Source organism: Leptonotus elevatus, chromosome 17 (genome assembly GCF_054856555.1).
Source record: "Leptonotus elevatus isolate MCC_2025b chromosome 17, RoL_Lele_1.0, whole genome shotgun sequence".
In the NCBI taxonomy this organism is placed as follows: Eukaryota; Metazoa; Chordata; class Actinopteri; order Syngnathiformes; family Syngnathidae; genus Leptonotus; species Leptonotus elevatus.
In genome coordinates, this window is record NC_141255.1 from 3,648,378 (window position 1) to 3,669,656 (window position 21,279).

Here is a 21,279-nt window from a genome sequence, read left to right on the forward strand (position 1 = left end):
AAAATGTTGATGAAACACATTCTGAACCTTCAAATTTACTCTCTCGTCCATGGGAGGATGACCAGCCCCACGCGTCGATATATTAGATGGATAAACAATTCTCAAATAAAAAGTCTATTTAATTACAAAACAACAACAACAATTGAAAACTAAAACACAGTTAAAGGAAGTTATGAACATGCTTCCTGCCAAAATAAACAGTCATGTCATCTCAGAGGATAAGTTTTCTTCTTTCATATTAGATTTGTTTGTAAATTGTTTAATAAGCATTTCAGCAGCTTTGAAAGACAAATGATGACATGAAAATAAGCCTCCCTTTTTGCACAGTTCAATCAAGATGGCGGCCAACCACGCAGAAAGGCGCACAAAGACCAATGAAGCTAAACTGAGCGGACGTACACGCTGTACATTTTTCTTAGAAAAATAGCTGGGAAGCGGCCCAACCCATAAAACCTCATCTTATCTGGAGAATGAAATGCTTGTTCTCTCACCGACACGCGCACATTCAACACTGTGGAACCGCTCAGACCTTTGTACAAAAGAGTTCCCACATTCTAATAGGACAAACACGCACACAAAAAAAAGAGCATGATGTGCAAAATTGATCTTTTCCCGGCGACATTCCTCAGTCACATTCACGAAGAAGAGTTGATTCAACCATTGTCCAAGTCCACATCGCGACGCACACACATCATACTTTTCTTGGGTCTCTGCATTGCTTCATGAAGGAATTATTAAGTTAGGGGGGGGGGAAACAAATCTCCACGTCGCGAGCAGCTAGCTGCTGGTGTTGTTGACCTTGAGGCTGTTGATTTGGTGCATCAGCGAGTCCCTCTCCATCTGAACCTCGGCCAGCGCCATTTTGGCCCGGGACAATTCCACTTTCAGGCATTCGTTCTCCTCCATCAGCATCTGCGGGCGAGGTCGTTGTATAACGTGCGCGCGTGAAACGCCCGCAATGCTTATGCAATGTTTACTCACTTGTTGGTGGTGTGACGGGCTGGCGCTCACGGCGTGGGTCTGCGCGGCGTCCGCGATGCTGACCTCGGCGACGGGATTCAAGGCGCCGTCCGACGACGACGGCGAGCGTTTGGCCTTGGAGTCCACTGTGAGGGGGGGGAAGACATGAGCAGAGTTGTCTTCATCTAAACCTAATGTGCGGGCGTCTCACCTCCGACAGAAAAGGCGCCGTCATCCCGTCGGTGGATGACCAGGTTGTCCACGTGCAGCGTGATGGGCTCCGAGTCGGACGGGGTGTCACGCTGGCCGTCGTCCTGCAGGAAAGAAAACATACTGTAAGTAAGCTAGACAGTCAAAAAAAAAAGAAAAAAAGGAGGGTGACGCATTGAGTCGTAGATTTGTTATAGTGAGGTAAGTTTCTGCCACTAGGTGGCATTAGTGTTTCATGTTGGACGTTGGTGACACGGAGCACTTGGTATTTGGAACATTAGTAAAAATGTGTCAAACGTGAATTGATTTCCCACCACTCACCTTCAAATGTATGTGCGTGTTCTGCACGCTGATCTCCATGGGCAGCACCTGTGGCGGCGTGTCTTCCTCCAGGAAGTGGGCCAAGTTAAGCAGCGTGGACATCAGCAGGCTGGCCCGGTAGCCGTGCAGACGCAGCTGCAGGAAGCCGTTGCGCTCGGCCAGCGGCGAGTGGGCGGCGGCGCGGGGCCCGCTCTCCAGTCGGGCCCGCACCTCCGGGGCTCCCGTGGATGGCGACGGCACCTCGGCCGGGGCTGTGAGGAGTAGACGTGGGCAAACAGAAACATTGTTGGACGGTTTCATGAACGGCAGCATTACTTACAGACGCTACTCGAGGAAAAAAAAGAGGATTGAAGACAAAGAAGGCGTTTTGTCTGAAATGTTAAGAAAAAAAGTTCAAGTTAAAACAAAGAAGAAAAAATAAGGCACGGTTTTGCATAATCCCGCAGGGTTAGTGGGGAATATAAGGCTCAAAATAATGGTGACAAATTCCAAAGTAAATCAAAATGGCGGACTTCCTGTTTGATATATATATATATATATATTTATTTCCATTTATATTCATTTTTCTGTGTAATTTTTTTATTATATTTTTTCAGTTTTTATTTTCACTTTTAGTCATTTATTTATTTTTAATTTTGGCAGTTTCGGTCCTCCATATGTAAATGAGTCGAAATCTGGAGAAACGATGATGCAGTTCATGATGTGAATGTCGAACGCCATGTAAAAAAGAAGAAGCCACGCCTTCAATTTAACCACAATTGTGTTTTTTTTTTTTTTTTTATGTCACAAATCCAATAATCTGATCGCAAAATGTGTGTAAAAGTGCGGCAGTTTTGCAGGATCTCTGCATGCAAGAGGCTGCATGAATGCTCTGAGAGAGAGAGAAGTCATCATGTGATGTCGGGGTTAATAACACAGCAACAGCGGGTCCAAAAGAAAGGGGGGGGGGGGGGTCTTGCAAGATAGCTGGAAGCAGCGAGAGGCTTTCTCTCATCGGCAGGAATCACTGGACTGAAACTGCAAAATCTGCTGCTGCAGTGGCGAGATGAGGGGAGAGGCGGAGTTGGGGGGTGGCTGGGGGGGGGGGGGGTGAGTGATGTGAGAGAGGAAGGGTGAGTCTGTCAGGCAGCGAGGAAGACGAGGAAGATTCGCCATCTGCACTTCATTCCGATCGCACGCGCGCTTTTCTTAAGGTTGCGCGCTTAATGTCGCATATAATGGGAGCGCTCCGTCGATTACCGTCAAACTCTTAAAGGCGCACGAGCTCGCGGGTACGGAACAGGGCGCCATTTTTCGCGCATGTGACCTCCGCCGGCTGAAGCAAAGGGCGACTGGAGTGTCACACACACACACACGCACGTAAAGACACATGAGCATGCACACTAAAATTGGAGGTAACAAAAGTTACCTGGGCTGCTCTGAGCCGGCATTGAACACACCATACCTGTGGGGTAAATACGACCAAGGCGTGTTAGCGTGTGTGTTAGTGCAGTGTTTCCCAACCCTGATTGCGCCAAGGCACATATTTTACATTGGAAACATAGACGGTATAAAAATACTCACAGGTGATTCTTTATCATCGGCAAAGAACGACTGAGTCAGTTGTGAAACTTTTCTTTGTATGAATTTGTTGGCATTATACTGCCCCCATGTGGTTAAGGCATGCACACCGTTAGGACCCAAAATAATGGCCATTCAAATGAAGCAAAACTGTTTAATTAATTATTAACATTCTATTTAATTATGTCATTACTTTGTTTTGATTTTATAAAGTGAAATAAACAGTACTTTTTTTGTTATTTAACTCATTGACTCCCAGCCATTTTCACTGAAGCAACCCCCTTCGCTCCCAGCTGTTTTATGACTGATTTTGCAAGGTCCACGGAATATTGTGTTCTATTGCTATAAAAACATGGAAGCTACCAAAAGAAAGATTAGAGTCTCTTCTTTCATCAGGAAAAAAAAGGATATTTCTATCTGTTTCAAAGTATTTAAAAAACGTATTTATATGTTTTTGAGTTTGAATGAGTTAAAATTTCATTACAAATATTTTTGTTGCTTTTTTTTTGAGAGGCTGTAATGGTTTAATGGCATGTATTTATTTTAATGGAGAGAGATGATTTGAGTCGATTTATTATACAAAAAATTTGAGATGCATGCTAACTATTGATGAATATCGGACCGATATTGGGAGAAAAAAAACGGCGTCATTTGTATCGGTGCGATGCTGCAAAATTAGACCGATATTGAAAGCCGCCTCACGTTGGTCTGCTTACTGTCCCTTTTAAGAGTTCGCTTCTGCTGAAGGAGGTAAGACGTAAAATGGCGGCGTTGCCTGCGACTTCAGAAGTAAACAGTGAGCAGTGTGTCAACACCTGAACTCTAAAAAATAATATTTATTATCAATATTGAAACTTTTCACAAGAGCACCATTCGCTTAAATGAGAGCCACTTATGATGTTTATTAATGAACTTATTTTGTTTTTCCTGTCTTTAGCCCATGTTACAGATACAGCACATGTTAACTGCACCTTCTGCCATCCGGTAGAAAAACATTTCATTGTGCTGTTTGTCAATACAGGTCGCAGGCATAGATAGATAAACAACGCCATAGTCGTAAATGAATGACTTTTGGACCCGGGGCACATAACTGGTTGGGAATCACTGTGTTAGTGTGTGTGAGTGTGCTTCGAGGCTGTGGCTGGCAAAATGTCACACCCCGCCTTTAATAAAACGGGGAAAAAAGCTCAAGTGTGTCAGTTGCTCACCCAGGCTGCGGCTGCTGAGGTACTGCCGCAGACTGACGTTGCCCAGCTGGACAGGTGTGACTTTGTCCACCTCCAGAGCCACGCCGGTGCTCTCGCCCACCGCCTCCATGCCCACGCACACCGAGTGGACCTTCAGTACCAGAACAGACACCTGCGCAACACAGGCAAACACAAAATTAAACCTGGCGCGCACATCCAGAGTCAAGCGCACATGTCCGAAGTCTTACGATGTCCTTGGAAGGCTCGTCGATGCTTTGCGAGGCAGCGCTGACCGTGTCGGGGGACACGCCTCCTTCCTGCTCCGGGACCGGTGCAGGGGTGGCGCCCTCGGCGGCGCTGTCGGGGGTGGCCTTGAACCCTGAGATGGACATGTCATCTGTGGATGGGAAATAAGAAGAGCAGCTTTTTTTGTTTGAGGGTTTAGTGTTGGGCAACACTGCCACCTGGTGGGCTAATGCAAAAGCATCCGCACTGCCGAGGAGGACATGCTGTCAGATGATTTTTTTTTTTCTTAAGTATCATCTCTAATTTATAGAATTAATAAATGAAGTGTTAAACAGATTTTTTTTTCCCCCTTAATGATTCCAAATGGACACCGTGTGTGCACCTCTTTCCAGCAGGCTGTAGGTGTCGCCGTCCTCCAGCAGGTAGCTGTCAATGGAGATGTTGTCCAGCGACTGCAAGGACGGACTCTTCTTCATGTTCTTGTAGGACACGGAGAAACTGGACTGCGAGCGGTCGCGCATCAGACGCCCGCTGCGACACACAAACGCATTTGTTGGACACGCGCCTTTCACGTACGAGCGTCGAGTGTTCATGCGTGACAAGAAGCATGCAAACATGCAAATGTGTGCGCACAAGGTTTGCACTTTTATGTAGGAGTCCAAGGACACACGCACACGCGCGGACAATTCATGAATGAATTATTAGCACGACTAGATAGTCACAGATCCATTTGGGCCTTACATGTTGGACATGGAATAAAGGGAGGTGGATCTGCTGGTAGATGAGGAGCTGAGGAGATCGGAAACGACAGACAAACTTCCTTTCCTTGGTAGAGAGAGAACACACACACACCCACAAACACACACACACACACACCTTGCCAGAGTCAAAAGCGAAGAGGCCAAAAAAGGAAGTGAAGAAATGTCGCCAGCGCGAGGACGAAATGAGGAAAGATGGCAGAAGCGCGGTGAAGCAAGAGAGACTGAAACACACGGTTGGTTTTTATAGATGGAAAACGTTGAAGCAACAGCCAAGGTTATTATAGCCAAGAATACTACAATTACACGCTAGATATTAGGACTTTTTTTTTGGCGCCAATTCTGATATTTGGCAGGATAAAATTCCAATAACTGATTAATGTTTACAAATTCTAATGAATAAAATAACTTTTTGGGGCTTTAATTCGAATTACAGGCGGAACAATGCTTTATTCTTTACTATTTGCAACTTTATAACAGAGAAAAATCTGCTTAAAATATAAAAATGTTTTGCAGGTTTTTGTTTTACATGTGTTATGTTGCAAGGTAGTAAAAATTGGCACCAAAAAAAATGACTGTTTTTTTTTGCCGCCAATTTTGACTGATTCCTCAGTCTTGTGGAAATTCTTCAGAATTCATGGGATTTCCATTCATTTTGATGGGGAAAGATGATGTTAAGGAAAAATTTTAATAAATAAAAATTTTAAAAATACATCTTGAACTATTCTAACCTTGGCACGGGTATTATGTATGATTGGTTGAAGTCATAGATGTCCTATATCAGTGGTTCTTAACTTGAGTCAGTCTCAGGGGTTCAGAGGTCATGGCACATACCCTGTGTCCTATGATTAGTGATGTTATTGGCTGCAGGGAATTTGGTGCACTCAGTAGTCGCCTTGTGACTGCTGTGATGGTACGTCACATGATTTCTTTATCATTGTAAATCCCTCACATACTAAAACCACGTCAAGAGAAAAAAGCAAGTGGGTGGACGAATATGTGTAATATGAATTCACATGTATAAGGTGTAAGTACGTTGTTCCACAGGGTTCAATTCTAGGGCCTCTTTGTTTTCATTGTATCTGCTGCCCGTGGGTTGGTGGTTATTTTAAAATGCTCTATAATTATAGAGTTGAGTGACGGGAATCAGCGTCCAAACTGCATGAATGCTGGTGGGGTTCAGTACCTCCAACAAGGTTAAGAACCACCGTCCAAAATGCTCGGAATGGCGGAAGCTAAGCAGAAGATTTCAAACGAGGAGATTCTTAGGAGTTACGAAATACCTGGATGTGGACTGGGGCATCTTGGCGGCCGCAGCTTTGTCCTCACAAAGCGGCTCACCTGCCTGAAACTTGGTCTCGTCGTCGCTGGCGAAAACCTCGGCCACAAGCTCCCCAGCCTCACCGGAACTCCACCTCCCAGCATCCTTAGCGGAAGAAGTCCTCTCCTCGTGTGAGGACTGCTGATTTGACGGCATAGTGCTGGTGGGGACGAGCGGGTCGGGGCCCTGTGGCGCATTGCCGCACAACATCTGGTCCACGGTTGAGCTCCCCTTCCCTTTCGCCTCCCCCTCGCCGCCCGGATCCAGGGTTCCTCTGCTCTCTGAGGGGGACAGCTCGGACCCGAGAGGAGAACCCGGGCCTTCCGTCTGGGCGACGGGCTTGAGCAGGAGGGACACCTCGGCGCTCTTGAGCAGGAGGCCCAAGATGGCGGTGAAGGGCCGGTGGTCGGCGGCACGCTGGGACGGAGCCTTGCGCATCCCACCCATGTCCTCCAGGTCCTGCTGCAAGGTCTGCCGCAGGGCCTTGATGCTGCGCTGCAGACGCATCAGGAACACATACTGCTGGTGGCTCACCTGGAAAAACAGAAGACCTTGAGAGAATGCAGAATTGTCAGGCAGAAACCCCCCAGGAAGACGAGGCAAGCCTACCTGAGCACTGAGATGCTTGTGAACGTGCACCAGCACATGGACATCAGCATCTTTGCCTGAAGGCGTCAAAGGAGAAGAAGGCAGACTGTCCGAGGATTGCGGTTTATGGAGTCCGTTAGACGGACTGTGCGACGGCGTGGGCGCGCCGTCCGAGCTGTAGAACTCCTTGAGCAGCCGCTTCCTCTGCACGCGCCCGGCGGATTCAGCGGAGGCGCTCCGGGACAGTCCTCTCAGCTTCTCCTGGTGCTGGAGGAGCTTAGCGGGCTGGCAGGCCCACACGGTGAGGGGGAAGGAGTCCACGAAGGGCTGCGGCCGACCCTTGCCCTCGTAGTCCACCCAGAACTGCGCAAAATGCAGCGCCCAGAAGTCGGCGGCGGCCGGCATTTTCAGGGCGTCGGCCCCCATGGTGGGCGCCACCAGGCCCCGGTAGATGTCGTGCAGGCGGGTGTCCTGCTCGTGGGCGTGGTAGCGGAAAAGGGGATGAAGGAGGGGCAGAGAGGAGGACGAGCGGGGGAAGGAGACGTAAGAGGACGAGAAGAAGGCTTCCCCCTGGAAGGCCTGCAGCAGCGCTTCCAGGTGGGCGCGGGTGCAGTTGGCCGGGTGACGGGTGTTGGTGGCCACCATCTCCGACATCTGCACCGAGACGGAGCGGGGAATGTTGGGCGGGCACGAGGGGTCCCGATCGGCAGGGATCACCAGCTGGAAGGACACCAAGATTAGCCGACAGCCCGTCTTAGTTTGTGTGTTTTTTTTTTTTTGTTTCTTTTGTTTTTTTTTACCTTCAGCATGAGGCCGTCCACTTTGATGTCCACGTGCTCGTCAGGCTTCTGCGAGTCGTTGAGCTTGTAGATCTCCATGAACTGCTCCAGACTCTGCCGCAGGTCCAGAGCGAACAGGTTGAGCCACACCAGGCTGCGGGGATCCAGGACCAGCTGCAGTGCGTTCAGCTGGGCGTACAGGTTGGGGCACGGGACTGCCGGCGTGCCGGTCAATAACGACAATTAGTGTAATTAATCAAATTCATTGTACAAACGAAGTGGCAGCGGCAATTTAAAAGGCTCCCAACAAGGCTCTTTATGTAAAAGGTAAAGCAATAAAAGGCCATCATTAGTAATCAAACTGTGCCACATCAAGTTCATTACCTAAAATGAAAAGCAACTGTTTATGATATCTCCTAAAAAGAAAAAATGGAAGCTTTTGATGTTTCATGTTTAATATCAATAAATATGTACATATTCACACACAGAAAATAAGCGGTTTGCTTAGCATTCAGTTGTTTGTTTCTTTTTTTTTTTTACCTTGTGAATGAAATGCTTTTGAATGTGTCAGATTTGGGTGGGATCAATATCGAATCTATTTTCCTTTTCATAGCCTGAAATAGATTCGTACAGCCATAAATCTTTGTCTCATAAATTCATGAGAAAAAAAGAATTGTAATTGTAATTCTTGCTGTACGTATTTTCTTACACGTAAGAAAAACCTGACAATTCAGAATCGTGCAATTTACAATTATTGAATTACATTTATGAAAATACTATTTTCATCTCACCCTGGCCGATTTCATTGTTTGAGTAACACTTAAATGATTACAACACATGTTACTTATACGTATATTGGATTCATTTTGAATCGAATCGGGAAAAAAAACATCAATCGAATCGATTCAGTTCATGAGTATCGATAGCCAGCCCGAGTGGCGTCTCACCGGATGAGTGTCAGCAAATGACTGTAGCGGTGGCTGGCAGCTAAGTGGCTAACCTGTTAGCCAATCCGCAGCTCTTGTCGGTGGCTACTTTTGACGTGTTTTAAAGCATGAACTATAATTAAACCACATGATAAAAGCATGTGGACTTTGCCTTACTGGGATAGTCTTTTCCATCTGGGAAGTAGTACTCAGTGAACTCCACGTGGACAGCCGGCATCTCGGGAGGAAGGTACAAGGACTTCTTGTTGCAGGAGATCATGGCCTTGGGGCTGGAGCGACGCTGGTCCGCCGTGGACACCTGCCAAGCCCAAACGTACGTTAGCGGGAACGCCGAATCACAGTTTGGGCCAAAAGCCAACCTGGTAGACGCTGAAGTCGGCCACCCTGAGGACCACGGAGCTGGACATGAGTTGCGTCTTGGGGCTTTGAGGAGGAGGGCTGAAGGACGAGGTGGAGGACGTGCTGATCTTCCCTTCAGAGAATCCAGGACACAAAAATGAGAAGAGCGCTACCAAAAGGGGGCAACCGAGGGGGAGTCGGCTGAGCCTGACGCGAGGTGTGCATCACCGCACCGAAGCGTGCGCACACACACACACACACCGTGGTACCTGGCTCAAGGCACCAGCAGCACTGGGCCGGAGGCTGCGTGTGTGGAATCCGTTCTACCAGGGGTCCATCTGCCTCACTAAGCCCAATTGGCCAATACACATCGTCCCTAATGGACACTGGGGACAGAAAACCCACTGCGTGTGTGCGTGTGTGTGTGTGCGCGCGATGACCATCGCGCTGGTTAGCGATCCAAGTGCGTTTACCAGGTGAGCTGTGCTCAGGCGCCACGCCCTGCTGGCCTCGCACCGCACTCTTCAGCATCTCCACGTTGGACTTGAACTCGTCCAGGAGGCTCCTCGCCCACTCCTCCCGGGTTTTAGTGGCCTCCTTGTAGTGCATCCAATGTTTGCAGCTCTCGCCTGGGAGACGTAGCAAGACACAAGTTTGGATTGAGGGACAAAAAAAGTCACACTTTAACCAGAATATAGTCCGAATACGTCAAGGAAAAGGCTTTTTTTGGGGTTATTATATTTATTATTTTCCCCAAGCTGAATTTTGATCTTTGACCACCACTTTTTTTAAGTCCTATTTTTAGGAAAATGAAGTAATAATTTCCACAATTTAAACAATTTGCAATTTTACAATCATTTTTAAAATAAGTATAAAATGGTAACTTAACTTATTAATTCGCAGCCATTTTCACTGAAGCAATCCCCTTCGCTCCCGGCTGTTTTACTGGATTTTGGCAGATTTTGCAAGGCCCACATAAAAACATGGAACCTACCAAAAGAAAGATTCGAGTCTCTTCTTTCATCAGGAAAAAAGTAAATTTCTATCTGTTTCCGTTTTGGAGCAATTAGCATTAGAATATAGCTAAGTTTCATCCTTATTCACAAATCTGTTTAGAACTGTGGGGGAAAGAGCTTTTTGCAACATGGCCCTGGTTGATCTCTTATACTCTGCTGCCACCTGCTGGCCATTTGTGTAATAACTACCATTTCTTCAACCGTTCTCTGCAGTTGAGAGGCTGCGTCAAAGCCTTCTGTATGCTCTAGCATTAAAAAAAACATAAAACATATAAATACGTCTTTGGGACACGTACAACATTTAAAATAGAACGTATTCATACGTTTATGGGAGCAAATGAGTTAAAAAGAAAAAAAATGAAGTTTTAAATTTTATGAGAATAAAGTGGAAAAATCACCCAAAAAGTTATATTTTTATAATGTAAAGTCCTAATTTGACTTTTTAAAAATTGCTAGAAAATGCTATTTAAGAAAACAAATCGGAAAAAAAAGTTTTCATTTTCGGTAAATAAAGTTTTTGTGAGAAAATAATTTCCAATTGTAAGTGGTTATAAAGGAAAAGAATGAATGTCTTTTTTAAAAAATGAAGTAATTTTGTGCAAAAAAAAGTCCCCATTTTACAAGAATAAATCAGTGAACATTCCAAGAAAGTAAAGTAAGAGAATTCAATTGTAACTTTGCGGTGAAACTGTCACAATTGTTGCTTCTGAGAGGTTTATGAGAACCAAGTTGTAGTATAAACAAGAACTTTATATACAATAATGAAGATAAAACTTGTGAGGGGAAAAAAAGTTTGCTGAGAATAAGCTTGAAGAAGTAAAAGAGGCTTGCCCACCTGCCCTGTGGAAAGGGTAGTAGTCCAGCGTGATGGAGCTGAACGACAGCTGCATGGCTCCACCTGTCATCCTCTTGTTGACCACTGCAAAGAAACACAAAAATCCGTTTTTATAAAAGCAATGACAAAGAACGCACGGGCGTCCGATTTCCCGCCACCTTTGTCGGCGGCGTGGATGTCGTCGCAGATGTGCAGGTCCAGGTGCGTGATCTGCAGGTGATGCGACGTCTCGCACACGTCGTAGTCGCTGAACAGCTTGGCCATGGTGGCGCTCTGGTCGGCCGCCGCCGCCGTCTGCTGCGTGCGCACCTGCTGGGTCGAGGGCGGCCCGGATGACGCCTGCGAGGCGAAGATGAGGGCAAATTAATCTCCGCCGGCGGGGGTCGAGCGGCCGAGTTGCCGGTCTTCACCTGGTCCTCGGTGGCCAGGCTCTTCCTCTGCTGCGCCGACTTCTCCATGGCCTCGCTGAGGGACTTGGCGTACTGCACCATGGCTTTGAGCTGCGAGTCGGTCAGCACCCACAGCAGGTCGTCCAGGATCAGAACCAGCTTGGAGGCCACCACGTTGCAGTCTTTCATCTGGACCGGAGAGAGGGGGGACGGTTGTCCTAACTCAAGGTCAAAGAAAATGGGAGACGCGTGCGTCTTACGCGTCGCTTGAGCGTGACTCGGATTTTGGACTGGTTGGTGATGAGGCGGATGGGCGCGCTCAGCATGTCGTGCTCGGCGCTCTGGATGGCATCGGCCTCGATGCGGATCATCTGCCAGCTGATCTCCTTGAACGTCAGGAGCTGGAACAAAAAAGAAGGCTTAGCTACAAAGAGACGAAGAAAATGATTTTAGAGAATAAAGTAGTGATAACGCAAGGGGAAAAAAAAGTCGGATTTTAAATATATATGTCATGATGTTACAATTTTAAAATGTCATAATTTAGAAGTCTAAATTTCTCAATTAAAAAGATGCGTAACACATGCAAAAAAAATAAAAATTGACATTTATAGATTTTTTCCCACACACAAATTAAAAATTGTCCTTCTTAACTCATTCACTGCCATTGACGGCTATAGACGTCAAAAATTCATTGGAACTAATTCTATTAGTTTCAAAAAATAAATTCCACTTTTGTTAACAAGAGTATGAAAACCTAGAAAAAAATGTATTGTACATTTAGAACAGATATAAAATGTGTGATTAATCTTGAGTTAACTAGTGAAGTCATGTGATTAATTACAATTAATAAAAATTAATCGTCTGATGCCCCTAATAAAAAAGGAAAGATTATTAAAAATTAGGGGCGCCAAAAAATTACATTTGTTAATTGAAATTAATCGCATGACTTCAATAGTTAACTCACGATTAATCACACATTTTATATTAGTTCTAAATGTGCAATAAAAAATTCTAGTTTGTCACACAAATTTTACAACAATAAAGTAGCAATTTAATGAAAAATATGATTGTAATTTTTAAGAAAAAGGTCTAAACTATACGAGAAAAGGGGGACAATATTACAAGAATAAATTCCTACCAGAGTAAATACTTAGAAAAAAAGACTCATTAATAAAAAGTCAAATTAACGCATTTGCTCCCAAAAACATATAAATATGTTCTATTTTAAATGTTTTAAGTGTCCCAAAGACGTATTTATACTTTTTTTATAGCATACAGAAGGCTTTGATGCAGTCTCTCAACTGCAAAGAACGGTTGAAAAAAATGGTAGGTATTACAAAAACGGCCAGCAAGTGGCAGCAGAGCAAAAGAGATCAACCACGGCCATGTTGAAAAAAAATCTCTCCTACTCACATTTCTAAATAGATTTGTGAATAATGATGCAACTTTGCTATATTATAATGCTGCAAAACGGAAACAGATAGAAATGTACTTTTTTTTTCCTGATGAAAGCAGAGACTCTAATCTTTCTTTTGGTAGATTTCATGTTTTTATAGCCATAGAACACAAAATTCTGTGGACCTTGCAAAATCAGTCAAAACCCAGTAAAACCGCCGGGAGCGAAGGGGGTTGCTTCAGTGAAAATGGCTGGGAGTGAATGAGTAAAAAAAAGTGTAAACAATAAAAAGGTAGGAGAAAAGTCTCTGCAATTTAAAAAATGATATAATTACAAGATAAAGCTAGAATTTTGTGACAGAAAAAGTCACACTTTTACAAAAATAACATCGTAACTGTGAGAGAAAAGAAGCCTATTTTAAAGGAATAAAGTGGTTTATAAATAAATTTTTTTTAAATAAAAATAAAGAAGAAGCCAGATTTTTTTTTATACAATAAGGTAATATTTTTTACAATAATAAAATGGCAATTTGGCTTGGAAAAGTCTAAATTAGATAAGAACAGCATTAAAAAATGTTTAGGCATGCAGTGGCCAAGTCGAGCAAGGAGTCCAGCAAATACAGCCACATCTTGAAAAAAGCTTTTGTGGAAATGCGTGCTTTGGCGTACCTCCCCCCGCTGAGGGTCCTGAATGCGTGTGTGGCGCAAGTCGCTGACACTCCAGCTATTGTTGACGCTGTACACTTGCAGCTGGGAGAGCTCGAAGGACGCGTTGAAGGCCTTGGCGCTGATGCGGATCACGATGGAGTTGATGGACAGCGACACGCCCTCCACCACCTTCTCCGCAAAGCCGTACTCACTACAAACGCCGGGGCACAAACTCGTCAAGCATAATCTACATGAGGTGATTTTTTTTGGGGGGGGGGGGGGGAGCTCACCTCTGACCCGATGCCGTCGCTATGGGGGAGGGGCCGTTAGGGGGACGAGGTTCATCGCAGGTGCTCATTTCCATTTCCACTTTATCAAGCGTCTGAAAGAGCAAAAAAAATAAAAATAAAAAATTATCTCTGTGACTTTTCCCAAATTGTTGGATGACCAGAGAGCAAGTTACCAAGGAAATTGGGTGAGTCTTTAACTTGGTCCATGGGATCTACCGAAAGAATGACACAATGATAAGGAGCTAAAGGAGCGCTTGATTTATAATTCCAAATTGAAAAGGTCCGTTGCCGTACGCGGATGGCGGCCTTGTTGCAGCACACGCGGTTGATGGCCAGCCAGGTGGGAAGGTCCAGCAGGCTCTGCAGCACCTCCTCATCCAGCTCCAAGTTGGTGAGCTGGCCCTCGCCCTTCAGTGTGCTCAAGTTGATCTTGTCCGGCGACAGGTTCTTGGCGAACCTGGCGACACACAAGAGGAAAAAGTCATAATTATTATTATTATTATTATTATTAGTCATTATTTGACAAAAAAATCTCTTTATTTATGATGATAAAACATCCTAATTTTACCGGATTTTTTATTTGTATTTTATAATTAAAAAAAATACAATTATAAAGGAAAATGTAATATTTTTTATAAATAATTAAGTTGTAATTTTACGAGTGAAAAAAACCCTGTAATATTACAACAAAAAAATATATATAAGCATGGGCATGATTTTGAGAGAGAAAAAAACATGCATTTTCAAGTGATAATATTATAAACAATAAAGTCACATTTGTACAAGAATTAAGTCAGAATTTCATGAGGAAGGAAATTTTGAATTAAACTACTGTGATATAAGACAATAAATTTACCAGAACATAGTTGGAGTTTTGCAAGAGTAAAGTTCTGATTTTTTGGAGAATAAAAAATCTCACTTCTATGAGAATTATTAACAAAAATAAAGCCGAAATTTTGCAAAAGCAGTCATTTCAGAAAAAAAAACTCAATTTTATGAGGTGGCAAAAAAAATCCTATTTAAACAAGCATTATTGTCGTTTTTAAGAAAAACAAATGTAATATTACAAGTCGTAATTTTCCAAGAAAGAACATTTTTGAGCAAAAAAAAAGAGAGGCCTTTTCCTACAACATTAAAGTTTTAATTTAGCGTAAAAAATATTACAATCTTACCGTGTCCCTAAAGTGACATTGAAATGTGTTTCTCATTAGGACAAGAAAACGTCGTCATTCAAACAAGAAACGTTCTCGTTCAAACGCAAAACTTTCTCATGATCCTAACGAGAAAGTTAAATGAGCTACCGCTACGTTTTTTAAATAGGACGAGAGTTTCTTGCTCTAATGAGAAACAAATTTCACTTCCCCTCCCCCCCTTGTAACTTTAGGTGAACCCACAACCTCATGAGAATATATTAGTAATAATACGGAATATGGTTTGTCTAAAAATAAGGATTGCGCACCATAAGAGCAATAAATCACGAGGCTTTGACACACAAAACACAATCGGACCAACAACTTCTTTTCGGCTTCTCTGCTCCCTCATTAGCTTAACGTTAAAGCCCTTTATTAGCATTTTGGACCACAAAGTCACTCGCACTTTCAGTGTTTGCGCGAAGTCCATCTCCGTGTGTGTCCGCTGCAGGTTTGCTCTTTGGTTTAAGCAAACAAACTAAAACACACAGAGTGGGCCTCCGTGTCCTCCGTGCTTCTCACCGCAACCTGCCAGTGGAAGGAAGGTCGAAAAAAAACATCGTAAAGGATTTTCACAAGGAAAAAGTGCAGCGGGTGCGAGGCACTAAAAACAATGCAGGAGTTTCTCTGCGGTCGCCGCACCTCCTCCTCCTCCTCCTCCTACAAGCAGCGTCACATTCCTCTCCAATTCTGTAAATTATTTAGCTGAGCTAACCTGCACACTGGCTACACACACACACAAACACACTTGGGCAATAATGTCAAAGAACAAAAGAAAAAGAAAAAAATAACACAAAATGTGATGAGAATATTGGTTGGAAAATTGTAATAATATAGACATTTTCCATTTGCTACTTTAAGAGAATAAAGTCAGAATGTCATGAGAACTATGCTGTCATTTTTGAGAGGGGAAACATTTTAATATTACAAGAAAAAAAACTACGAGGAAATTAAACAAAAAAGGTGGACCTCATATTTTTTAAATATATATTATATGATATTATATATTAAATGATATTGTTGCCAGAGTATGCAGCATTGCCAATGAAGGTCAGTGAATCATTCCTGAAGATGGCGTGAAGGTGAGCACGATGCAGAAAGCGACATGCTGCCAAATATCGCTCTCGCGCACGCACACCACCGAGTCACTGAAGCGCACCCACCGTCGCCCGCCCGTGATTCATGCCTTAATAGTCATCCCACCAGTCGTGCGGGCAATAACAACGGAGGGTTTTCACCTCGAGAAAAACTTGAAATGGATGACCGAAAAAAAAAAAAAAGAAAGAAGGTAAAACACAAAATGGAGGACACGCCAAGTATATCTATTGTTCAACAATGGTGCTTTTAAACATTGAGTGTTTTGATTTTAGAATAAATACAATTGAGCTTTCTTGCATAAGTAGCAATTTCAATATAAACCCCATCTTCGACGAATGTTGCGTTTTGAGACGTCAATCATATGCTGTAGTAACATAAATTACAGCCACAAAGCAGTAGATGAGGCGTCTATTTGGGGTAGGGTGTTGATTTATTTAAGTGCTAGACGACAGTTAATAATGGAACGGTGTCTATTTGAGTACATAGAGTACTATATTATGTCATATGGTTGGTTGTCAGTGAAGTCTCGCAGGGATGTTTGTGCCCATGTTGACACCCACAACACAACCTCAGTCACTAAACACGAGGATAGTTCGACACGACCTCCTGCGACCAATCGGGTCGATGGGGCTGCCAACAGGCGTTTGTGCAGGTGTGACATCGCCACTTGTGCGGTGGTCACTTCCTGTACAAACCTAGTTCCCTTATTTGCACAAATAGATGGTTAGTCAGAAAGAGGTTAGTGATGGGTGACGTCACAGGAGAGGCCCTTGAGGAAACCCTGGAAAGGGATAAATAATGCAGGCATCTTATAGCTAGTTAAAACAAACACGAGAAGAAAATTGTGTTTTGGTGCTAAAATGATACATATTTTGAATTCAAATGACACCACTAAAGCAGAATAAGGTTATGAGCGGGTGAAACGAGATGACATAGCAAATTTAATCTATGGCATGTAAACAATATATGACCACCTTGGCTGTAATATCAAATTACACGTTGGAATAAGTTCCATTTGTTCCCATTCACATGTAAAATGATTAAAAGTTGAATATTTTATGTGGTAGGTCACGTTTAAGTCACGGCTGAGATTGTTATTTGAATAAATCACACTCCGAAGGGCGACCAGTTCAACCTGCCATAACCTGGCGACGGATTAGCCCCGCTAGCTTGTTAGCTTAGCCCGGCTAGCTCCGTGAGCAAAGCGAGGGTCACCGGTGGGAAAAGGCCGGCTGACAGTCGCCACACGGCGGCCGCGAGGCGCGACAAGCCGCCCCCGAGCCACAATCACAAACAACAGCTCACTGACCTGGAGAGATGCTTCAAGATTTGCTTCTTGATGAGCCCCGCCATGGCGCCGCGAAGTCTGGGAGACTTGCCCCCGGGTAGCTGCTTGCTTTGCTGGGTGGGCAAGACACAGACGACTCAAAATTTGGCCGTCTTCATTTTTGGACTGTGCTCCCGCTTCATTCTTCCGGCCAAGAGGAGGAGGAGGGGTTTCGGGGCGTGAGGTGGTAGCCCTGGCAGACAAAGCATAGCACGGTGGTGGTACTTCTCCTCATCCAGTTAGGGGCTCCGAAGACAGGGCGGGCCAGGAGAAGAGCTCCCCGGAGGTGAGCACCTGGATGGCGGCGAGCGGCGTCTGCCGTCACCGGGGCTGGGCATGCAGTCGTGATGCATTCAAGCGATGCTCGGAAAAAGTGACGACGCGTTTTGGAGGAATCATGTCTATTCTTGTAATTTAAATACGTTAAATTCTCCATAAAATTGTAGATAACTTAAGATAACCGCCTTAAATAAATGTTTATAAATGTGAATAAAAATGTGACACTCGTGGGACTCTTCATTAAGTATTCGATTCATGTAGAATTTTTGCAACCATAAACATGCTCAATGTGTCATATTAACACATATCTTCACAGGCTCCATTTTTCGTAAAGTTCTTGTTTTAAACCTTACTTGATTCAAGACAAACCAAGGTAAGCAATGTAGAGTATATGTACACGCTACTTTGGCGTACTCTAGCGGACAATACGAGAACTGTACAAAAATTTTGTTCACTGTACCGCAATTTTCACTTCTTTATTATACTTTTTTTTTTACTTTTTCATTATATTCTTTAAATGTATTCTGTGGCATTTTCTCCAGGTTAAAAACTAATGTTCAAACATGATTTTTCTCTGAACGAAAACTATGATGACCAGTCAGAATTGTGATGATATATTGGTGAAATAATCCAATTTAGCTATAGTGTGTAAAATAAGTACCTTTTGTTCCTAAGAAACTTGTGAGCTGGCATTATGGGTTGTGGCAGAAGGCCAGTTGCCACGTATGAGGGGAGGTGTTTTGCTTCGAAACCACGCCCCCAGATAGTAATAGTATTATTTAAAAGTCTAATATGAAACATAAATGCAAAACTACCAAAAACCGTCAATTAAAAAATGGAGTATTTGATCATTCCTGGTATTTCCCCCTCACTTTTGCACCACTTTTGGCTGCAGTAGTCCAACATGGGACGTCCCAAAAGCCACCCGAAAGACACGACTCGATCCCTGATACGCTGCTGCAGCCCCGAGTAAAAACAAAAAACAAAAAAGCAAAAAAAAAAAACTCCATCCATCCACGACTGCAAAAAGGAACCGCACGGCAACACTCCTTCTTTCACACTAGTCCGCCTTCAGCGATCATGACGGCAAAGAACCGACAGAAGAGCAACGCGGGCGAGAAAGCCGCCGCCGCAGCTTCCCCGGCCGCACCGGCGCACAAGGAAGAGAAACCCCAGAAAAGCAACGGGGTGAGCGGCTCCGCAGCCTCTCAGGGGTCGCCGCGCTCAACCGCGAAGAAGAGCGGCGGCGGCGGAGGCAGCAGCAGCGGCGGCAGTAGCGGCCGCAGCAGCGGCGGTGGCGGTTGTCTGAGTACTCTGTTCTCTGCGCTCTTCTACGCGGCGATGATCGGAGGCGCCGGCCTGGCCGCATTTCACTTGCAGAAGGTGGTGGAGGAGATCCGGCAGACGAGCGCAAACCACGCCGAAAGTGCGCAAAAGAGCGCCGAGATTAGCGTCAAAATGGAGAGCGTCGTTCAACAGGTTCGTTGGGATTATCGTATATGTCATTAGTCAGGCATTTGTTAACTTAACTACACCCAACTTTCTTTTCTTCTTTTTTTGTTTATTGTTCCCTGCATTGTGGCGTTAAAAGTGACGGAGCAGCTCCTGTACTTTGTGTACTTTTAGACTGAGGAGGGGGTCAGGGGGTGGGGTTAGGGGGGGCGGGGTGACCCCCAGGTCCCTGAATGCAGACTACATACATGCATGGCAAGTCAATCAACTCTCTCGAACCACATAGCCATTCAAATCTTTTATAAAGTCTTCCCAGAACAACACAAGCTATTTTCTTTCATCGCTTCCTGTCCGACTGCCTTTTGTTTATGTACGACCTCTCCCCCAAAGGTTCCAGGAACTTTGAAGTTATTTTGAGTAGGGCTGGCCGAGTACTGTTGGTATCGATATTTTACCGTATCGGGTATTAATAGAGGCAGCCATCGATACCGATATTTAAGGCAAAAAAAACAAAACAAATAAAGCTGACATCAAGTAAGTCCTCCTCGGCAGTAGGTGGCGCTATACTGTGGCAGACTGTAACATGCCATCCTTAATATTTTGATACTATCCAACACCAGGTGGCTTCTCTGAAGGGCGCGGTTGACAGTCTGGAGTCGTCATTGGGCGCCACCCGTGCGGAGCTGGAAGGAGCCATGACCCGGATGACCCGGGGCGAGGAGGAGACCCGACGGGTGGAGGAGGCCCTCCAGAAGCTCCAGGACGACCTCCTGCGGGAGCTCTCCGAGGGCATCAGCGAGGTGAAGGAGGCCCGGGAGCGTGACTTCTCCTCCCTGGAGACGACGGTGGAACAACGCCTGGAGGAGGTGAGCAACTCGGTGCGCGCCAGCGTGGCCGAGTTCACCGACGCCCAGGGCGAGGCGCAAAGCCAGCTGGCCGAGCTCAAGGCCAAATTGGGCGGCATCGAAGACCCCGCCATGGTCAAGCAAGAGATGTCCGCCATTGTTGAAGTGTTGGCCCAGATCAGGACGACCAAGCAGGAGGCCGACGCGTCCGCCGATTCCATCCGGGAGCAGATCAACTCCGTGAGGGAGGAGCTCCGAACGCGTAGCCAGGAAGTGGCGTCTCTCTCCTTGGACGTGGAGTCCTTCAGGTTGATGGTGCAGGACACGGTGGGAAGTCTCAAGCTCACCGTGTCCGCCGCCGAGTCCGAAGTCCAGGTCTTCGGGGACCGAATCGGCTCCCTGGAGGGAGGCTTCGAGCAGTCGGCCGAGGGGGTCCGCGAGGTGGAGAGGAAGCTGAACGAGGTCGCCGCTCAGACGCAGAAGAGAGCCGACGACATGGAGGCCCGCCTCAAAGCCTCGGAGGAGACCGGCGAGTCCGTCACCGCCAAGGTGGAGTCGCTCCTCTCCCAGCACGACACCCAGCAGAGCGCCCTGGCCGGGACGGAGCTGGAGGAGCTGCGGGCCAACGTGGCGGCGGTGGGGGCGGCGCAGGACTCGCTGGCCCACACCGACTCGCTCATGGCGCAGCGGGTGGAGGAGCTGGAGAGGCTGGCCGCCGAGGGGGCCGCCGAGCACGCCGCCAAGCTTGAGGAGCAGCAGCAGGCCATCGCCTCCATACAGACGGCCTTGGAGGAGGCCGCCCTGACGCTGGCGGCGTTGTCCGAAGGCGGCCAGGCGCAAGAGTAGCATCGCGACAAATTACAAAACAAAACACTTTTTTTTTTGTTAGTAACTTAAAGATGCACGTGTAGGACAAGACAAGATGGAGGAGCTGGACTGCTGAGCTGTGAATCAACACTCGATCTGCACTGTTAGTTACATTTACTTTTTTTTTTTTTTTTAAATACTTCCTGCGCCAAATGTGTTTTTTTTTTTAATCACAAGCTCTTGTTGAGCACTCCGCGTTTACTCTGTTTGTTTGTTTTTATTTTACAATAAAAACACTCCTGTTGACCACAATATGTCACGTTTTCATGTCAAACTATAAATGACCACGTCAACAACAACCTTCGAGTTCCAGAGAGCACAAGAACTAAAAAAATGACAGGTAAATTAGTAATTGCATTTCTTCTCATTAAACCGTTACCTACTAGCATAACTGCCACCAAATTTACTAAAAACATTTATCCTCGTTTATAT

The 21,279-nt window shown here is 45.4% G+C and overlaps 2 protein-coding genes across 4 annotated transcripts; one reads left to right on the forward strand and one right to left on the reverse strand.

Moving 5' to 3' along the window:
• Positions 1-72: 72 nt before the first annotated feature.
• Positions 73-17,755, reverse strand: bltp3b (bridge-like lipid transfer protein family member 3B). Of its 3 annotated transcripts, XM_086059923.1 has the most exons (24): positions 17,387-17,755; positions 14,084-14,246; positions 13,963-14,001; positions 13,790-13,881; positions 13,521-13,710; positions 11,717-11,857; positions 11,478-11,645; positions 11,226-11,406; positions 11,068-11,151; positions 9,690-9,845; positions 9,237-9,349; positions 9,034-9,175; positions 7,952-8,145; positions 7,173-7,871; positions 6,526-7,097; positions 5,226-5,309; positions 4,867-5,015; positions 4,487-4,635; positions 4,260-4,410; positions 2,900-2,935; positions 1,492-1,742; positions 1,172-1,274; positions 982-1,106; positions 73-912 (listed from the first exon to the last, which is right to left on the reverse strand). In XM_086059923.1, exons 1-24 carry the CDS (start codon positions 17,428-17,430, stop codon positions 778-780), a joined length of 4,161 nt encoding a protein of 1,386 aa, XP_085916049.1. In that variant the 5' UTR covers positions 17,431-17,755; the 3' UTR covers positions 73-777. The 3 variants fall into 3 exon arrangements, with proteins under 3 accessions (XP_085916049.1, XP_085916051.1, XP_085916050.1); XM_086059925.1 differs by lacking the exon at positions 5,226-5,309 and having other exon boundaries at positions 74-912; XM_086059924.1 differs by lacking the exon at positions 2,900-2,935 and having other exon boundaries at positions 74-912.
• Positions 17,756-18,679: 924 nt separating this feature from the next.
• Positions 18,680-21,099, forward strand: ckap4 (cytoskeleton associated protein 4). The gene is made up of 2 exons (XM_086058146.1): positions 18,680-19,162; positions 19,756-21,099. The coding sequence occupies exons 1-2, from the start codon at positions 18,764-18,766 to the stop codon at positions 20,824-20,826; spliced, it is 1,470 nt and encodes a 489-aa protein (XP_085914272.1). The 5' UTR covers positions 18,680-18,763; the 3' UTR covers positions 20,827-21,099.
• The last annotated feature ends 180 nt before the right edge of the window (positions 21,100-21,279 follow it).